This window comes from Bos indicus, chromosome 5 (assembly GCF_029378745.1).
Source record: "Bos indicus isolate NIAB-ARS_2022 breed Sahiwal x Tharparkar chromosome 5, NIAB-ARS_B.indTharparkar_mat_pri_1.0, whole genome shotgun sequence".
Classification (NCBI taxonomy): Eukaryota; Metazoa; Chordata; class Mammalia; order Artiodactyla; family Bovidae; genus Bos; species Bos indicus.
In genome coordinates this window covers 43,938,589-43,959,181 of record NC_091764.1, presented here as the reverse complement: position 1 = coordinate 43,959,181, position 20,593 = coordinate 43,938,589, and the positions used below count along the sequence as shown (strand labels likewise).

The 20,593-nt window shown below is 43.1% G+C and overlaps 1 protein-coding gene across 11 annotated transcripts in view; it reads right to left on the bottom strand.

Annotated features, from left to right (window-relative positions):
• Positions 1-1,816: 1,816 nt before the first annotated feature.
• BEST3 (bestrophin 3) overlaps positions 1,817-20,593 on the bottom strand; it is a 63,976-nt gene continuing 45,199 nt past the window's right edge. For all 11 annotated transcript variants that reach the window (XM_070789297.1, XM_070789302.1, XM_070789295.1 and 8 more), the window contains one exon: positions 1,817-12,136. In XM_070789297.1, coding sequence (XP_070645398.1) covers positions 11,212-12,136 — 925 coding nt within the window. In that variant the 3' untranslated portion in view covers positions 1,817-11,211. The remainder of the gene's footprint in view (positions 12,137-20,593) is intronic.

Below are 20,593 nucleotides of genomic sequence, written 5' to 3'. Positions count from 1 at the left end.
CTAAGAGACCTAGGTTGAAACCCTAGATTGAAATCTTAACTGTTGTGAACCCCCTGACAAGTTATTTAACTTTTCTACTTCTCCCAACATAACAGGTGATAGTACCTGGGGAAGGTTGATTTAAATGACGTATGTGAAACACCAGGCACACCCCAAGCACCCAGTAGATGTTAATCCCCCCACCCCCGCCACTGCCCCCCTTCTCTTTTTGTTTTCTTTCTGCCATTTGGGTCAGTTTTCTCAATATTCATCATCACTGTCTCTTCCTTCGTCCCCGTGTATAGAATCTCCAGAACTGCAATTGAAACAAGCCTTTGAGAGAGACCTTAAATCATTTACTCTAAGCACTTATTTCACAGCTGAGCAAGGTGAAGTTCTGAGGTTCCAGTAACTTGACTGACTTCACACAGCTAAGGTCGTGGTCACCTTTGATTGAGATTTTCAAGTTTCCTAACTTTAGCTCTAGAACTAACTTGGTTTATTCATTCATTCAGTTTTTTCTTTATTTCAATCATTCATTCATCTAACTTTTTTTGAATTGTTGCAGACACTGTTCTAAGCACGGGGGTACACTGATTGAATAAGACAGCGAATGGAGGTTACAGCCCAGTGGAAAAGGCATGGCTGCCTCCGAGGACTGGTCAGCATTCTCCCCATTTCCACTGTACCTGTGAGACTAACTTCTCACAGCTAAACCTGAACATTCTTCCTTGGTAGAGTAGCAAGGGGCACAGCCTCTAAATGGGAATCAGGAGGAGCAAACTTAGGTTGAAAAGAGGTGAATGTGTCATTCAGGAACTTGCCTGCATCCTCACAATCTTTTGTGGTGAAAGTAATCAAGTTCCAGTTTTACTGGGAAGAGTGTGACTAATCTTTGGTTTGAAGGTGTTTTCTAACCTTGAAAAGTGCTTTCCGCTTTGGAGTTTGTAGGGTCCCTGACCATGTGTATGAATAGCAAGCCTATCATTAGTATCAAGGATGCTGCCCATTGTTTCATGAGGAATGATGAGAAGGTGGGATCAGTTCTCTTCTGAAGTCATCTGCAACTGTCTCAAGCACGGCAGCTGATTCCTAAGGCCAGGGCCGGGTGGCAGCGAGCACTGACACCTGCAGTCTCTGAGCACAGCCTGTTACAAAGAGTCGAGACTCGTGGGAGAGAGACTGTGCAGAAGCCTGAAGGCTCAGCGCAGATCTCAGGCAGTGAGCAAGTGACACCGGCCTCCTGGCACAGTGCCTCCTCCTCTGCTAATTCTGGGCCCTAAATATAGTTTGATCATGGACTCCACCCCTCTGGCTTCAGTCCTGACTCCTTTTGAGTGTTGAAGGACCCCAGACTCTCCCTGTGACACCATCGTTGCTGCTGCTTTACCAAAGGCTCCTTATGTATCAAGCTATACCTGTGCAGCTTAGTCTCAGTCTGATCGAAGAGATGGCCGATTTTAGTGAGTTTTTGTGCAGAGCTGGGTATAATAGGAAGAGTTTAAACACTCCACACACAAAACAGGGAAGATCACCAGTTGAAAGATAACAGGAGGAGAATGCATTTTGAAGAAAGCTTGTATTTAGTGGGGAGGAGCCTGAGTTCTATGAATTAAGGCTCACCCTTCTTTTTTTCTATTTATAACACCCTATCGTTCAGTTCTCTCAGATGCTATTTTGTTCCATACTAGTGTATCTGATTTATAAGAAATACATGGAGCTTGTAATATGTGGTTATTTAGTAGAGGGTGTTGGGGGAAAAATTGGCTCATCCTGTGAAGAAAAATAAAACCAGGTCGCTACCTAATATTATAAAGATGACAGAAGAAAATGGTGGGAGAGTATTGTGACACAGATGTGGAAAAACTTTCAAAAATATAAAACAAACAAAAAAATTAATGAACTTGATCATATCAAAGTTAAGGATATCTATTCAACAAACAACACCATGGGCACTTTTACTGGACACACAAGAAACTGGAAGAGATTATTTTAATGTCCCAAACTAACAAGGGTCTGCTATTATTCTAGAATATAAAAGGGACTCTCTGGAGCCAACAAGAAAAATATGGAATCCCCATTAGATGAAAGGGTAAAGCATTTGAAAAGGCAATTTTTCAGAAGAGGAGTTTGCCAAAGAATTAACAAGCATATGATGAGATACTTGATGTCATTAATAAATCAGAAAAATGTCATGTAGTAATCAATAATGTTTAATTGGCAGGTAAACCCTGGTTAAACAGCAAGTAGGTGCCATGTTACACTTGTTAGACTGGAAAAATTAGAAATGTAGGTGATGCCAAGCGTGTGGCAGGGAAGGGGTAGTGGAGATACACTGTGTAGCTCGGGGGCAGGGGGATGCCAACTGGCGCTGCTATTCTGGAGCACTATTTGGCGAGAGTAGTCAGGTTAAATGTATCCTGGCCCTGCGACCCAGAGACTCTGTTCATGGGCTTGCACCTCAAAGAAACTCTTCTACGGGGCCATAAGGGAACACATCTGAGGTCCTTACTGTGGAGAGGAGTGGAGGCAACCTGGGGAGTAGATAAGTAGGTTCCAAGACATCTTAGACCATATGGGAGTTAGAAACAATGAATTAGATGTTACAGGGAATGTGTGTGTGTGTGTTTGTGGCGTCCGACTCTTTGAAACCCCATGTACTGTAGCCAGCCAGATGTCCATGGGATTTTCCAGGCAAGAATACTGAGTGGGTTGCCATTTCCTGCTCCAGGGGATCTTCCTCATGTACGGGTTGAACCTGCATCTCTTGCGTCTCCTGCCTTGGCAGGTGGAATCTTTACCACTGTTCCACCTGGGAAGCCTATACAGGGAACCTGGGAGGATCTTAAAGCATTGTGTGGAATAAATGTTTAGTAAGTAAAGGGATAGTTAGGAAGTTTGAGATCAACATGTACACACTGCTGTATTTAAAATGGATAAGCAACAAGGACCAACTGTATAGCACAGGAAACTGCTCAATATTCTTTTGTAGCCTGAATGGAAGGGGAATTTGGGGAAGAATGGATACATGTGTATGTATGGCTGAGTCCCTTTGCCATTCACCTGAAACCATCACAGCATTGTTAATTAGCTGAAGTCCAATACAAAAGAGAAAGTTAAAAAACAAAATCAACAAAGAGATGGATGAGGCCTATAGTATAAGTACGTACAGAGGTTAAGAAACCTTGCACACAAAACAGTAACATATCTTTTGTTAGAATGTAAAGGGCTTCCCAGCTGGCTCAGTGGTAACTAATCTCCCAGGTGGCTCAGGGGTAATGTAGGAGATGCGGGTTCTATTCCTGGCTTTGGGAAAATCCCCTGGAGAAGGAAATGGCAATCCACTCCAGTATTCTGCCTGGGAAATCCCATGGACAGAGGAGTCTGGTGGGCTACAGTCCATAGGGTCGCAAGAGAGTCAGGCATGACTTAGTGACTAAACAAAAACAAATGCAAACAAAGGGCTTTACATAAATAAATTAAAATGGTTGGGAAGGGGATCAAGATCGGGGGAAAGGAAGCAAACCAAGAGACATACAAAGAAGTAAGCTGGTTGAACTTCAGAGACCATTTTGATTTTTACCTAGACCTGCAGAAAAGAGTGACAGATGGGTGGGAGAGGATGGAAAGGCCAGTTTCCTACCTCCCAGCTTTAGCTAAATGCCTGACAGTCTGCAGTCACTAATGTTTCATGAATGATTTGAATAAACGTCCAGCTGGTGCCATTATTCAGAACTTCACTAATCCTCTGATGTTATTCTCCTGGAAGTGCTGGAGAACGTATAAGGTAGAGAGACCTGTGAGTTTGCTTGGCCCAATGGCAGGAGGTAGACTGATCCTACCCACTGTAACTATTCTCTACTGAAAAATAAAGTGCCAGATTATCTGTATGGTTTATTTGTTTGATCCTAAGTAAGACATATATATGGAGAAGGCAATGGCAGCCCACTCCAGTACTCTTGCCTGGAAAATCCCATGGTGGAGGAGCCTGGTAGGCTGCAGTCCATGGGGTTGCTAAGAGTCAGACACGACTAAGTGACTTCACTTTCACTTTTCACTTTCCTGCATTGGAGAAGGAAATGGCAACCCACTCCAGTGTTCTTGCCTGGAGAATCCCAGGGATGGGGGAGCCTGGTGGGCTGCCGTCTATGGGGTCGCACAGAGTTGGACACGACTGAAGTGACTTAGCAGTAGCAGCAAGACATATATAGAGACCAAAGCTGGATCAGGTGTCAATCCATGGTCTAGCAGTTTATTGGCACAAACTCCTGAATAATATTTGGCATAATATACTGTTGTCGCCCTTTATATAATATATATTCTGAGAAAATTATAGTCACACTAGCGATGGTGTTAAATAACTCTTACTGGTAAGAGCCATCCATGGAATTCTCTAAGGGTGAACCTCAGGGTTTCCATCCAGTTTTTCTGGATTTGACATATCATATTGTTTAGCATCCTGGGAGAAATGGTCATTCATTCATAGTTTATACACAGAAAAGTAATCTAGCCTGTTGCTGGGCTCGTCTGTTCTCTTGTAGTTCTATTTCTTCCTTTAGCACATCTCTCTTCATGCATCTGCTTGGTGGCTGTCTCATTTTTATCTTTCTGTTGTTGTTTAGTCACTAAGTTGGGTACAACTCTTTTGTGACCCCATGGACTGTCGTCCACCAGACTCCTCTGTCTATGGGATTTCTCAGGCAAGAATACTGGAGTGGGTTGCCATTTCCTTCTCCAGAGGATCTTTCCAGTTCCTAGAACAAACCTGTGTCTCCTATTGGTAGGCGGGTTCTTTATCACTGAGCCACCAGGGAAGCCCATCTTTCTATTGGCCTAAATTAACTTTCCTAACCTGAGTGTTTCGGGCTCCATGGTTGTTGTGACCATTTGTCTCGTGTATTGCAGGATGTTTAGCAATATCCCTGGCCTCTACCCACTAGATGCCAGTAACACTCCCCAGTGTGACAACACAACATGTCTCCAAACATTGCCAAATATTTCCTGGGCACAAAATCACCTCAGGTCAATAACCATTAGCTAGACAAAGAACTTGGGACACATCAGTGTTTCTGTTCAGAAGCTATTTTAGAAATGTTCTTATCTGTCTTCAGGATTCAAGATACAACATGCCTTTTGCTGCTTCTGTTAGGTAAATATTTGAACTTGTGTGTCAGTCACTAAGTCGTGTCTGACTCTTTTGTAACCCACCAGGCTCCTCTGTCCATAGGATTTCCCAGGAAAAAATATTGGAGTGGGTTGCCATTTCCTTCTTCAGGGGATATTCCCAATCTGGGGATTGAACCAGTGTCTGCTGTATTGCAGACAGATTCTTTACCATTGAGCCACCAGGGACCACAAGATGTTCCAAAAAATGGTTCCAGAGACTTTCCTGGTGCTCCAGCAGTTAGGACTCCATGGTTCCAGTGCTGGGGCACAGGTTTGATCCCTAGTTGGGGAACTAAGATCCTGCATGCCACACAGCCAAAAACAAAGTGAAACAAACAGAAAAGACGGTTCTAGGTAATCATCTGGCCAAATCTACTCGTGGTGAAAGGATAACTGGGGCCCATTTTCTGAACTAATTCAGAAACAAAACAAAACACAAAAACTAAATCTCCACACAGAACTAATAGAGTAATTAAGGCCAATGTGTTTTTTGTGCCCCTGTTTTCCAGGGTAATTGCTTCAGTTTTCTTTTTGCCACAGCTGGGGTTTTCTAAGATTTGCAATATAAGAACAATCTTGGTATTCTTGAATGGCTTCTTTTGACTCAATAATCATTGCCATGAAAATACTGTCCTAAAAATTAGGGTTCATAGAACCAAGAAAAATGGAAAGCATGTGAAAGGATTGACGATCTACCTGAGATTGTTTGAAAGACAAAATGAGGAAAATCTGTGGGTATTCCTACTGATACCACAGCACAGCACATCAGAAAATGACTGAGGTTGATTGTGTAGATGATGGTTGTGAAGAGGGAAGGGAATTAGATTTTAATTTTGCTCTCATTTAGAAATTTGTTTTACAGTTGTAGTTATTATTCACTCTTAACTGATACAGGGCCAGGTTTAGGAAGATTGATGCCCTAAGAGGGTCCTCTAACTGCAAACCAGAGATGTTAAATCCTCGGACCTCCCTGGTGGTCCAGTGGTTAAGAATCTGTCTGCCAATGCAGGGATGGGTCTGATCCCTGGTTCAGGAAGACTCCACATGCAAAGGGACAACTAAGCTTGCATGCCACAACGACTGAGCTGTGCGCTCTACAGCCGGGTCTCTGCAACAGTAGAAACCACTGCAATGAGAAGCAACTACAGAGAAACTGCCACTCCCCCAAACTAGAGAATAAAAAAATCAAAGAAAGCAAAACAAAAAAGAGTGTTAAATCCTCTAGAATTATAGTGAAAAGGACAAAGGCAATTGATCATTCTCTAGTTCCACATTTTTGGGTTTTTTTTTTTTTAGATTAGAACATCTTCATGTTCTAATTCTTTTTTTTTTCCTGGCTGCACTATATGGCTTGTGGGATCTTAGTTCCCTAACCAGAGATCAAACCCACAGCACCTGCAGTGGAAACTCAGAGTCTTAACCACTGGACAGCCAGGAAATTTTCTAGTTCCACATTTTGATTGAGAGAATTGATACATAAAATGGGTTAGGGGCAGAGTTTGTCACCATGGTGATGAGGCTGGTCTATTGTGGGGATTGAAGAAATGAGAAAAACTGGAGAAAAGGAGGATGTATGGGACATCAAGAAGCATTTGGGGGGAGAAAATGAAGCCCAAAGAGAAACTGCAAGCTTTCTGGATGAAAGAGATTAGAATCCTGGAGAATAGGGGATCCTGACGAGCAAATGACTGAGGTCTTTTATTCTGCAGTTGGTGCCGGATCCATGGAGACATCAATTCCCAGTCAGGCTCCTCACCCACACAGTGCTGCCTGGGGCTCCCTGCCTTTCACATAAACTCCCTCAATTCCTCATGATGGCCAGTGTGGTGGGGCAGAGAAGAACCCATTCCACAGATGGGAATATGAGAGACAGAAGGAGGGGGCTCACTGAGTTCACAAAGCCCCTGGGAGGGGAGTCACACACTGGGCCTCTGGTTCTCAGTCACTCACACCACATGGCTGCCTGGCCTCAGCAGATGCTCAGAGAGCAGAGTTTGTGATAGGAAGGTCTCAGAATGATACTGAGGACTGAATCAGTTTCTCCGGAGAAGCAGGAAGGTAGAGGGGGAAACACTAAAAAAGAGCGGTGTATGAAGGTTAAGTGAATTTTTTCTTTAGACTAATGATAAATTATATATTTCTCCCTTCTATTTAAAATATATTTTCCGGAGTTTAGCTGAACTGGACTGCAGTGGATGCCTGGAGGAGTGGAGGCGTGAACCAAGAAATAGGACCATTACAGAGGGGAGAGAACAGCCTTCTTTGTTTTAGAGTGGGCAGTTATCCCTAAATTCTTAGATGACAGAGAAAAAGCTCCTGGGCCTTTATCTTTACTGACCTGTGGACCCCAGGACCAGGGCAGAGTTGTCATTTCTGGAGAACAGAAGGAGAATGCAGTAAGTAGGGCTTGGCCTCATTGCACCACTGGCTTGCGGATTACATTTAATGCAGAACAGAGCTGAGCCTGTTCTTGGAAACGATAAGCCCAAATGACTAAGCTGCTGGTTGTTGTGAGCATTCATCCAGCAAGTGGAAGTTTCCAGAATTTAGGTGAAAATGGGCTAAGCGGACAATAAAATCAGGCACAGGAGAAGAAATTATTTTGTTTTTACCACTTCAGTCTGTCTCTATAAACTCACCTTATAGTTTATAGAGAATTTCTTCATCTGGTCTAGGCAACTGTTGGCTGGAATTTATAGCTGAATTCAACCACATGGACTCATTGAATGAGCCATTATTCAGTTTTCAGTGCAAGGAGGAAATAGAAGCCACCTCAAATTTTGATGAAATACTGAGGAAGTTAAATAATTCTTTGGATAAAGGTGTATAAAGGTTGGAGGGAGGCAGAGATAAACGAACCCTCCTAGTCCTCCACAAAATGTATGATTCTAGTTGTGTATAATTTATCACCTTGGATTTAGGGACAGAAATTGATTATATTTCAAAAGCAGCTAAGTAGAAGCTTATTTGAATTTGAGCAATAGATAAAGCCAAAGAGAAGAGAATAGAAGATTTAAATAGAAACATCCAAGAAAATAGCATTTAGAGATTGGAAGAGGGACATCCCTTGTGGTCCCGTGGCAAGAACCTGTCTTTCAAAGCAAGGTACTTGGGTTCCATCCGTGGTTGGAGAACTAAAATTGCATGTGCCATGGGGCATCTAAGCCCACGTGCCACAACTAGAGAGAAGCCTATGCTCTGCAACTAGAGAAGCCCGTATGCTGCACCTAAGACCGGACACAGCCAAATAAGTAAGTATTTTAAAGAAAAGAGTGTGGGAAAGGTTAGGGTTCCTGTGTTATACCCGTGTTGCATTGGGGTCTGACTTCATAGTCTGTAGATAATGCTTCAGGAATGTGGGTACTTTTCCTAGGTGTAACACTGTTGACCAATATAGAGAACCATCAATGGATACCATTTGTTCCAATATTATGACCTTTTCAGTTCAGTTCAGTCGCTCAGTCGTGTCCAACTCTTTGCGACCCCATGACTCGCAGCACGCCAGGCCTCCCTGTCCATCACAAACTCCCGGAGTTCACTCAGACTCACGTCCATCGAGTCAGTGATGCCATCCAGCCATCTCATCCTCTGTCGTCCCCTTCTCCTCCTGCCCCCAACCCCTCCCAGCATCAGAGTCTTTTCCAATGAGTCAACTCTTCGCATGAGGTGGCCAAAGTACTGGAGTTTCAGCTTTAGCATCATTCCTTCCAAAGAAATCCCAGGGCTGATCTCCTTCAGAATGGACTGGTTGGATCTCCTTGCAGTCCAAGGGACTCTCAAGAGTCTTCTTATGACCTTTTAGCCCTTCGCAAAAAGTTAGTTCAAGTAAATGTCATTGCTGTCATGCAGCTGGGGTGGCCCATTGGGTGGCCATGTCTTGTCAAAATGTGCTATATATAACATTGCTTGTTGGGAGAAGCTGGGGAAGGGAGGCGAGGGTTCTGTTAATTTTCTTGTGTCCTCAGAAATGAAGAGGACCATGGCTAGGCTTCATGCTGGAACACTGCCCTCCTGTGTGCATACATAAAAAGTCAAGGTAGACTTCAATGGAGAGGACCGGGACAGGCCTCCGAGCCTGGAGAGTCTTATGCCCGGCTCCCGTGGGGCATCCTCCAGAATTCTGGACAAAGTCCTGGCAGATTCAGGGCCCTGCAGACAACGTAGCACAGGGATGAAGCATGCTGGACCAGAAGGTGAGCTCTGAGTCAGAGAAACCTGGGCTTGAATCTGAGTCCTGCCATTTCCTGGTTTGGTAATTTTAGTCAAATTATTTCTCTAAAGCCTCTGTTTTTTTCATCTTTAAAATGGAGATAGGGACTTCCCTGGTGTTCCAGTGGTTAAGACTCCATGGTTTTAACTGCAGGGGGTTGGGGGTCAATCCCTGGTCCAGGAACTAAGATCCCACATGACATGCAGTCAAAAAAAAAAAAAACAGAAAGCAAATAAGCATTGGTCTAAGGTATATTATTTCAATAAGAGAATAACAATAACAACTAACATTAAGAAATGAAAGACTCCTTTAAAAAGTAGATTAAAATAGGTAAAAAATAGGTAAAAAATAGAACCTATGGCTGATTCATGTTGATGTTTGACAGAAAACAAAAAAATTTTGTAAAGCAATTATCATTTAATTGAAAAATAAATAAGTTAAAAAACTAAAAAATAAATGTGACTGCCATAGCCAAGGTCCAAAAAAAAAAAAAAAAAAAAAAATAGAGATAATAGTATATCAATTCATGGGATTCCTGTGAGGATTAGTAGGATTATCTGTGAACTTTACATGCTGTTGTGAACACTCAGTAAGTGGTAGCAATTAGGATTATTTTGTTTCTTAAGCTTGCAGTCGAGCTTCATCATATGACAGAAATAGAGCAGCATTCTTTAGACATGGCCTTCTGGGCAAAGTTGGGAGCCCCCAGCAGATAAGACCAAGAACTCCTTGGAGGAAGTTAGTCAGCATCCCCTCCCATTGTGATCCTGGACTCCCTTAACCTCCCAGCTCCAATACCCTACTTCATCCCAGACAACCTGCCAGACACAGTAGCTGGTCCCGTGTTGTGACATAATGGGGATTTTTACTTAAAGAGTCTGAGTGGAACAGTTTCAAACCTTGTCATTTGCTTCTGAAGCATTTGGTTATGCAGCTTTCATGGCCTCATTGCTCCTCCAGTGTTCAGGACCTAAGAGTGCTTGTGGAAGGAGATGGCCACGGTGGAGACACAGCAAGTTCCCACGCCCCTTCCTGCGAGGCTGGGTGAAGTCAGGCTGGATTTACTGACACTTATTAATTGCTCCATTGGAAACTTTGCCAAAACCTCCTTGAAAATCATGGCAGGAAGTAAGCAACAGAGTCGGCTGAGAAAAGGTTACAACCTGAAAGCAGGGGAGGGAATAGAGTCAATTGGAGAGGGAGAAAGACTAGGGGGAAGAGAGGATAAAAGGATGAGGAAATAAAGGCAGATGAGAGGAAAATAAAGTCCTGAAAATTGAAAAGAAAATTGAAGGGAGATGGAGCTTTCTGATGCTGATGAAACTTAAGAATTAGGAAATTAAGATAGTTATGAAAGCGGAGTGAGATGGTTAGAAAGCCTTACACAGGGAAATCAGCATTAGGAAGGGGCTTTTGAAGCATTATATGATCCATCTCCCAGTCTTTATAACTGAAGAAAAGAAGAAAGGGGGGAAAAGAAGGGAAGAGAGAATCATTCGTCTCCCTTTTGGCAAAACTAGGGGATCGGACTGTGATCTATAAAGCCTTTTTCACAGCTTAACAATCTATGAATTTATAATTTATAACAATCTATGAATTTATAATTTACAACAGTCTATGAATTTGTATGATTCCTTATTTGTTTAAGGTACATCACTGTGGTCTGTGTAACTTCCATGAAAGTCACTTTGTGGTAGATAGCATGAATGTGTTTGATCTTCCCGTAATGTCAGTATTGTAATGCCCTTCAAAGTTTTAAGTAGCTTACACAATATGATCATTTCAAAAAAAATTGACCAGCCCCCAGGTATGTTCTGGAACTACTGCTTGAACTTTTGGGGAAGTAAGAATCTAGGCTAGAACCAGGTCCTGGAACGTTCTGGCCTTCCCTTGGGAGACTCTTCCGTCTGTTCATTGTTGAACTCTACAATATCTGTTTCTTTGGTGTCCAGGTTTTCTATTAAATACAGCACATCAGGAGAGACTCGAGAACCCGCGGCAAATGTGATTCCACTGGTCTCTGAGGATGTTTCTGGGTCCAGTAAAGGAAGTGGCTCAGGGTTCATGGGATCCAGACTTAGGCCTGCCAGGGAGGTGTGGCTGGAGTCCGGGAGCCTCCACTTTTGGGGGGACTTGTCCTTCTCATGAGGGTCCTCCTCAGAGGCAGACTTGAGGCTGTTTTTCTCAGCTTTGGCTGGAACAGCCTGGGAACGAGGGTCCCTAGGAGGCATGCCTTTCTTGAAGGAGAACGGGATTGACCCCACAGGGTCCTCCTGCTGCCCAGGCCTGCTGGGCTGAAGCCCTGTAAAGTCGGAGCTCTGGATGGAGGCCGTGGAGTCACGGCGGTCGTGCTCTGCCGCAGGCGCCAGTGCTTTGGTGGCTGTGACCAACACCTCGGCGACCTGCGGCATTTTGGTGGGGGAGCCCCTCACACTGGACTGTGGACTCAGGCTGGTCTCTTGGATGGTGGACAGCTCTCCCAGGCTGGAGTGCAGCTTGGGGCTCCCCTTTGGAGACTGGGGGTGCTTCCGAGGGGCCAAGGCACGGTGAGGGCTTGTAGGAGGCACATCCAGCAGATCCCTGGTTGGGCTGAGGTCGCGCGGGGGGAAGAACATGGAGCTGTCGCTGGCCTGCCTCCCGTAGCTTCTCCTCCTGGGGCTTGAGGCGGCGTGTTCGTGAGCGCTCAGGAACCTCTTGACTCTTCTAATCACCGAACGGCGATGACCGTGCTTCTCAAAATCCCACAGCCACTCGTCACCCGGCAGATCGGACCCAGACAACCTGAAACACATGAGGACAAAAGGCAGGCAGAGCAGCTTCAGGGGGTTGACCTTGGGGGTCAAAGGCCAAGCAGAGTCTCAAAATTAAGGACCAAGTGTGATATTTGCACATTATAGATTTTGAAATGGAGGAGGGAGTAGGGTACTTTAACGTGAGATAATCTAGCAGAGGTTCTCAAACTTTTGGGTCTTCTACAAATTTTTTAAAAGTTACTGAGTACCCTGGAGAGATTGGTTTATGTGGTTATGGCTACTGCTATTTACAGTGTTGGAAACGATGACTGAGGACTATAAAAAAGCACAAGAATGTCCAAGCGCACATTTCATGAACTCAGTGATGACATCATCACATAGCATGTAGCCTCTGGAAAATTCCATTGTATACTCACAAAAAAACAAGAGTGAAAAGAGCACATAACAGTTTATTGTTATTATGAAAATAGTTTTGACCTTAAGGGCTTGGATCTCGGGGTCTTGATTCTTGGGAATTTTCCAGAGGTCCCCGCCCAGACTTGGAGAATCAAGGATCTAGAGACTTGGACGTTAAAAAAAAAAAGATATAATATTGTTCTTTCTCTTTTGTTACAGGTGAACTAAAGCCATGTTTTCCCAGGGTATATATAAACCCCCAAAACAATGGATCCTAGCTAAATTCAAGACAATCCAAACAACAGCTAACATTTACTGACCATGCACCTCCCATGTACTAATTCAAGCAATTATCACAGTATGCTTGTGCCGTTATTATTCACGTTCTGCAGGTAAGGAAACTGAGGCCCTAGAGATTCGTTAAGGCTATATACAGCTAGTGAGGGCTGAACCCAGAATATCTGATTCCAAAACCTTTGTTTTTTCTCCTAATAATCCATTTGTGTATACTTGATAAAAGTTGCTGGCAGTTAATGTATGATTAGACAGAGGAAGTATATTCAGGGAATGTTTGAAATTAGACATTAAGCTTTCATTCTTAAGAGAAGTTGAGTGCTAATTCTGTATGCATCACAGACATTTTAACCCATAGTTGATGGCTGGATGGCATCACCGACTCGATGGACGTGAGTCTGAGTGAACTCTGGGAGTTGGTGATGGACGGGGAGGCCTGGCGTGCTGCGATTCATGGGGTCGCAGAGAGTCGGACACGACTGAGTGACTGAACTGAACTGAACTGGCTGTAAATACAGTATGAAGCTAACTAGAGCCTTACTTGCCAATGTGCTGCCCTCCAGCACTAAAAACAAAGACAAAATGGTAGCACAGGAACTGCCAAAGAAAACACACTCTGCCCCTCATGTGCACTCCTTTTTATTTCCACAAACAGAACCCCTTGCGTCTTGTTTTCCATCAAAAACTTCAACTATGGAATTTGAAATAAAGTTAAGGAAAAAGACATTTGCAACATGACAGCAACAAATAATTGTTAAAATGGTCTTCTCTCTCAAACATGTGTCCCCTTAAAAAAGTTGTAAATACTGTAAGCGCCAAAGCCTTTGTTCTTAATCCCTTTTATATGAAGTCTGCTACATAGGTGTCAAATGTTGAGGTAGAGCCCAGGGATAAAATAATATGTACAATATATTCTTTGCACAGAGGTCTTTGATATGATTCCTTGCCCATTCTTTGTGTTTCTGTATTTGTGGAAGGAGTGCATCCCTGGAGGTGGTATGGACTTGCAATGTGGTTGGGCTCCACTGGTGATTAAGTCTGATTGATTTGGTATTTTGAAGAATACTCTGTTGAATTTTTAACCTTGAGACATAAAATAAATAATCCTGGGCTTCCCTGGAGGCGCTAGTGATCAAGAATCAGCCTGCCAATGCAGAATGCAGGAGGCACAAGAGATGCAGGTTCAAATCCCTGGGTCTGTAAGATCCCCTGGAAGAAGAAATGGCATCCCACTCCAGTATTCTGGCCTGAAGAATTCCATGGATAGAGGAGGCTGGAGGGCTACAGTCCATGGGCTCACAAAGAGTCAGACATGACTGAGTGCGTAAACGACCGATCACGCACACATGTATGCACAAATAATCCTACCATTTTTAACCTTCTCCTTCAAGGCTGAAATAAATGGATGATTGAGATAACAGTAAGGGATACTCTTTAGTAAGGTAGGCTCCTGTCTTGGATCATGCGGTTATTTGTCTCACATCACTGTGAACATGCAGTTTTAAGAAAGCTCCAAGAAGAACGGCTTAAAGACTTGCCCTTATACAGATGCTCCTGCTGACGCTGGGAGCAACAGTGACCTGGCCATCCCATTCCAGTGTTGCACTGACGTCTACTGAGTGACAAGATGCTAAAACTGGGTGCATTTTATGAGACATGGAGGAAAAAATTGGAACAGCATAATATTGGTAACCTGAAAGGGCAAAGTGAGTGGACAAAGACAACGTCATTCCTCCGTGTTAATGAATAAAAGATGGACGATTGAGATGATTAACTGGCTAAATGTGGTGGGATGGCATCGGATTACCACCTTGTACTGTTATTCTAAAGCCGTGGCAGTGCGCTTGGCTACCAGATAGCCTTCTGGCCCAGCCTCCAGCCTGCACAGCTCAGATTCTGTTACACTGACTTGAGAAACGCCAGGTTCATGCTTCAGCAGCCTTGGTGACACTACTTGGTGCATTTCATTAGGTCAGATCTCCAGTCATACTCCAGGAACCCATTTAGTTACAGAGGACATGGGAGCAGTGGATCCCTAAGATTGCCATGCTGGACGTGCTCTGGGAACCGAGGTGTGCCTGACAACGTCTCTTTATAAGACAGGCCTCTGTCCTCCATGTGGGAGCTTGACTTTTTATTTGGGATTTGTTTTCCTTAAAGTGAAAATGTTAGTCACGCAGTCATATCTGACTGTTTGCCACCCCATGGACTGTAGCCCCCCAGGCTCCACTGTCCGTGGGATTTCCCAGGCAAGAATTCTGGAGTGGGTTTCCATTCCCTTCTCCAGGGGATCTTCCTGAGCAAAGGATTGAACTCAGGCCTCCTGTATTGCTGGCAGATTCTTTACCATCTGAGCCACCAGGGAAGCCTATCTTCTTTAACTACTTCTTTTTTTCCCCTTAACTATTTCCAAGCCACACAACCTTGTAAGAATGACAAAATTTTCTAGGAAAAAATGTTAATATTATTACTTCAAAACTTCATGAACCCTATAGAAAAACCTTTCTAATTATGCAGTGATGTAGTGGATGTATATACTCAACTGAGGTAAAGGATTAAGGCCTTGGGTCATACACTGGAGAAAACCAAATCAGTTGCAAAGAGTAAATGCCAGAAAGGTCTGTGTTCTTGCTGCTGTTCTACTGATTATCCCGCTGACATTGGGCAGGATTACCCATGAGGTCCTATTGCACCTTCCTGCCTCTGAGACTGTGGTATGGACACATGAGATTTATCCACATCCCTAACTGAATGCATTGAGCATCTACCACAAACACATTTGTTGCCTTAAACTCTATATCACATAATCTAAAAGGAGGAAGAAGACATGCTTATAAATAGCTAAATTGGGGACAAATCACATTAAAAAAATATTTATTTGGTTGTGTTGGGTCTTAGTTGCATCACTTGGCTTCTTTGCTGCGGCACACAGGCTCAGTAGTGGCGCACAGGCTTAGTTTCCCCAATGCATGTGGGATTTTAGTTCCCTGACCAGGGATCGAACCTGCATCTGCTGCATTGCAAGGCAGATTTTAAACCACTGTACTGCCAAGGAAGTTCCTAGAGTAAGTTGAGTTGGTCTTTGACACTGCACTGGAATCAGATAAACAGAGAAGGGAAAGAATATTCCAGGTGGAAAATGTGACTTGAGCAAATGAGACAGCAGGGAACTTTAGGTGTTTGTGAATAGGAAATACTTGGATTTGTGTCAAACACAGAATAGTGTCAGGCATAAAACTGGTAGCCCTGGACTGTATTATAAAGAGTCATATATACCAAGTAGAAGGATTAGGACTTTACCCCAGGGGCAGTGGGCAGCTGAGGGTTGTCTCTGCGAGTGGAGGGCCTATCTAGAGTCGTGTCATTTGGTGGTCATGTCCCAGTGGGAAAAGCTACATGGAGAGCAGCACTGTTGAGTGTTCTCACCCAAAAATGCTTTGGATAAGAAACCTGAGGTGGGAATTTCCCATACCATTAGTCAGAAAGACCTCTTAGTGGGTCTTTGGAAGAACACTTGGTGGTCTGTGATCCGGGGGCAGTTTTACGAACCTCATGCTGGAGTGACGAAGGAAGCCCTCCTGCTTTCCATGTTATCAAAGAGCCAAAGTGAAACTCCCCTGCATAATGGGCTTAATGACCTTTCTTCCAAATGTTTTTGTGATGGAAGATTTCATTACCAACCCCCAAGGCCCATCTCCTTTCTCTGACAGTCATGGTTCCCAGTATGACAACGGAAACTGTGGTTTGAGAACAAAATGGTTTAATGATTAAAATATGCAGAATAGGGACTTGCCTGTGGCAAAGACTCTGTGCTTCCAGTGCAGGGGGCCTGGCTTCAATCCCTGGTCAGGAAACTAGATCCCACAACTGAGAGTCTGCATGCTGTAACTAAAACCCAGGGCAGCCAATCACGTAAAAACAAATGCAGAATTTAATATATTAAAGATTCTTTATTCCCAAGCACCTTTTAAGTCCTTTTAGACTTTATTCTCCTCATTTGATTTTTTAAATGTACCTTTAGTACAGGATAAGTACAGTCCTGAGGCCCAGATATAAAACCACTTAAAATGCCCCAAAACAATTATAGCAGAAACATTATGTCATAGAATGTAAGCACCCTCATTATATTGCTATATGTTAGAGAAGGTCAGCTGAAAATCTAAGTCTTATGTTCTGGAATTCACTCGGACTGAGATAGGCAGGTAATTAGAGACCGGAGGACATTCATGAAAAGTGCCATGCAGCCATTAGTGTCCAGAGGATGGAATTTGAGAATTACCTCTGTGGTAAGGCGGATAATTTATTTCAGGAGCTTGCAGAACCAGGATGACTGCTGCCCAGGCTAATGCTAATTAGCTGTGTGAACTTTGGAGAGTCAGTTAACCTCCCTGTGGCTTAGCATCATACTTGAGAAACTAAGTATGATGTATGAGAAACTAAGTGTGACAACAATACTCAACTTGTTTTACAAGGGTGTTTGGAAGTTCAAAAGGAATAATATATGTGGAAAAGCTTTGAAGAGTAGACAATATAAAAAGGACTCTGTCAATGACTGGCAAACTTTTAGAGATGATTTCTAAAGCACCACTGACTACATATGGTTGGAAGAAATTATAGAGTCTGTCTGAAGGTCACTCCCTTCTCTCCTTTAAGAGTGTCCTTTAAAATGTTACTACACCTCCAAGCTGCCACCTAACAATTAACATGTTGGAAGGGATGACTACTATAGTCATTTAATGATGAGATGAGGATGTTGAGTAGATGGAGGGCAAATGAAAGGATAGGGGGAACTGGGTTTTTTGAGAGAAAGTTGATAAAACCAATCAGATGGTAGGACTGCCCTCACTTGCCTCCCAATATTGTTTTGGGTGCCATTTGCAGACATTGTCAAATCCCACAAAAAACAAAAAACAAACCATTTATGGCACAATATAAATTATCAGTGTAGAAAAAGAGAGAATGAGAAAGGTTGTGGCAAGTATTAGGCTATTTTTGAAAGGGAGGAGGAGTATACGTGGGGGAGAGAGAAGAGTTTGTATTAAGCTCAGCAGGCTAGTTGGTTCTGAAAGGAGGGAGAGCACGCATTATTTCTACAAGTCACATCTACATGTCAGAATTGGGATGTATTCTTAATTTAATCTCAAGGGCTAAAAAGAAACAGTTTTTAAAATACCTATTGAGGACTTGCCTGGTGGTCCAATGGTTAAGAATCTGCCTGCCAAAGCAGGGGAGATGGGTTCAATCCCTGCTCCAGGAATATCCACATGCTGCAGAAAACTAAAGCCCGTGCTCCACAACTACTGAAGCCCACGCTCCAGAGCCTGTGCTCCACAAGAGAAGCCACTGCAGTGAGAATGCAATGAAGAGTAGCCTCCACTTGCTGCAACTAGAGAAAGCCTGCATGGCAACGAAGACCTCGTGCAGCCAAAAAAATAAATAAATAAATTAAAAATAAAGTGATAAAGGTTTAAAGAGTATCTTTTGGATACCTACAAAACCACCAACTCCACAGTCTCCCTGGCCAATAACTAATATCTGAGGGCTCTGATATAATTAAGGCCTCTTGAAAAGGTGCTTGGGTTGCTCAGGGGTACAGGAGAACGCTTGTCACTTCCTGTTGCTACAAAAAATAAGAGGCTGGGCACAGGATTGCAGAAGATGGCAGCTAACATCCAGACTTCTTGGGGTGTGTCTAACATGGAAAGACCAAAACGGGCCCCACGACTTGAAAGATTTAATGTAGTTTTTCAAAGCAAGCCTTTTGCAAAACAAACCCCTTCTCTTTAGTGTGATCAGGTAAATATAGAACTTCAAACAATAAAACAAGATGATGTTTCTCTTTTTTTCTTTGTGGCCACTTTTGAAGTGGTATTTTGACATTTAAATCAAAATAATAAGAGGTCATTTGAACAGAGCTGAAATGAGAAATTTAGGAAAATGATATTTAATACAATGGACTCTACGTCTCATGTCAGATTTATTGTTTCAAATTGTGAGTGTCCTCAAAGTCAAGCAGCTGCCTTGGAGGGAGCCAGGAATTTGCCTGAGAATCTATCAGGGTAGAGACACGTGTGCAGGAGTGTTTATTCATGGGCAAAGGAAATGTACTCTTCAGACCCATTAGAGGTGCACACTGTTATTTTTAACCTTCTGCACTGCAGAATCACTGTCAAAGCTAACTAGGGATTTATCAAATGAGTAAAAACCCTCATGCTAAGTTGACAGAGGCAGGCTGACGGAGGTTGTAGTCACCCAGCAACCTGCCTGCCTGCTCCTTCCCTGATGAGAGAGAGATTTAAGCAGTGAAGCATCATGGGAGGTGGCTGAGCCCAGAGAGCTAGCCATCCTCCGGAGGCCTTTCTGTTGCCTCTCTACTAGTTTGGACCAAGGATTATGGCAGTTCTGGTTAAATAACAGGCATATCCAGCCTCATGTTATCACTTTGGTTCTGCTGACCCAGTCTACACTGGCTGTCGCAAAAAGAAATTGTGGCCCAAAGTTACAGTCCCCACCTTTCAATACTGTTGTATCCGATGTGAATTTTGTTAGAAAAGGACACGAAGCTGTCTGTACCTCTCATACCACTTAGACAGTGAAAACTAAGCATCAGCGGTAACCCTGTGTCGGTATATGAAAAAATCCCTGAGCAAGTTCTACAATTACAAACTTAATGCACATTCACGTCCTTGGGAATTTCCATCTCTCCTTTTTTTGTACAGTAAGTGAAAATCAATGTTCCAAGAATACATTTTTGTTGAAGTTAGTGATTCAGATTTTGAGATACTTTTGGTTGTTTATGGCACACGCATGTAATAGTATATATGTATATATATATTATATATATATATATATCAGACTATGTATTTTCTTGTTAAGTTAAAATATTTGAATATAGTTGGCTAAGAAGGGATTACTGAATAAAACATCCATCTAGAAGTATATTTAACCACAATTTGACACAGTCTGCTTGCCTGAATACATATTTTGAAAATTTGAACTAATATTACTAAGAATACTTCCAAATGTACTGTACTATCCTAAATGCTTTGTGCACATTAGATACATATATGTATAATTGCAAAAAAGTAATTGTATTATTTCTAACATTTTTAGAACTTTTGGAATGATTTCTGGGTAAATGGTTGTAATTTGACAGAGCTGAATAAATCTTAAAGTCCTCAGTTCCTACCCAGAAGGAACTCTAATGGAAATTTGAATACCTCTCCTCTTCCCAGGTGGAAAGAAGCCCTCTTCCTTAGGGCTTCCCAGGTGATGCTAGGGGTAAAGAACCCACTTGCCAATGCAGGGGACATAACAGACTGGAGTTAGACAACGTATTAAAAAGCAGAGACATCACTTTGCTAACAAAGGTCCATATAGTCAAGGCTGTGGTTTTTCCAGTAGTTGTCTACTGGATGTGAGATTTGGACCATAAAGAAGGCTGAGTGCCAAAGAACTGATGCTTTCAAACTGTGGTGCTGGAGAAGACTCTTGAGAGACCCTTGGACACCAAGGATATCAAACCAGTCAATCCTAGAGGAAATCACCTCTGACTACTCATTAGAAGGACTGATGCTGAAGCTGAAGTTCCAATACTTTGGCCACCTGATGCGAAGAGACGACTCATTGGAAAAGACCCTGATGCTGGGAAAGACTGAGGGCAGGATGATTGAGGGGATGACAGAGAATGAGATGGTTGGATGGCATCACTGACTCAATGGACATGAGGCTGAACAAGCTCCAGGAGATAGTGAAGGACAGGGAAGCCTGGCATGCTGCAATCCATGGGGTCACA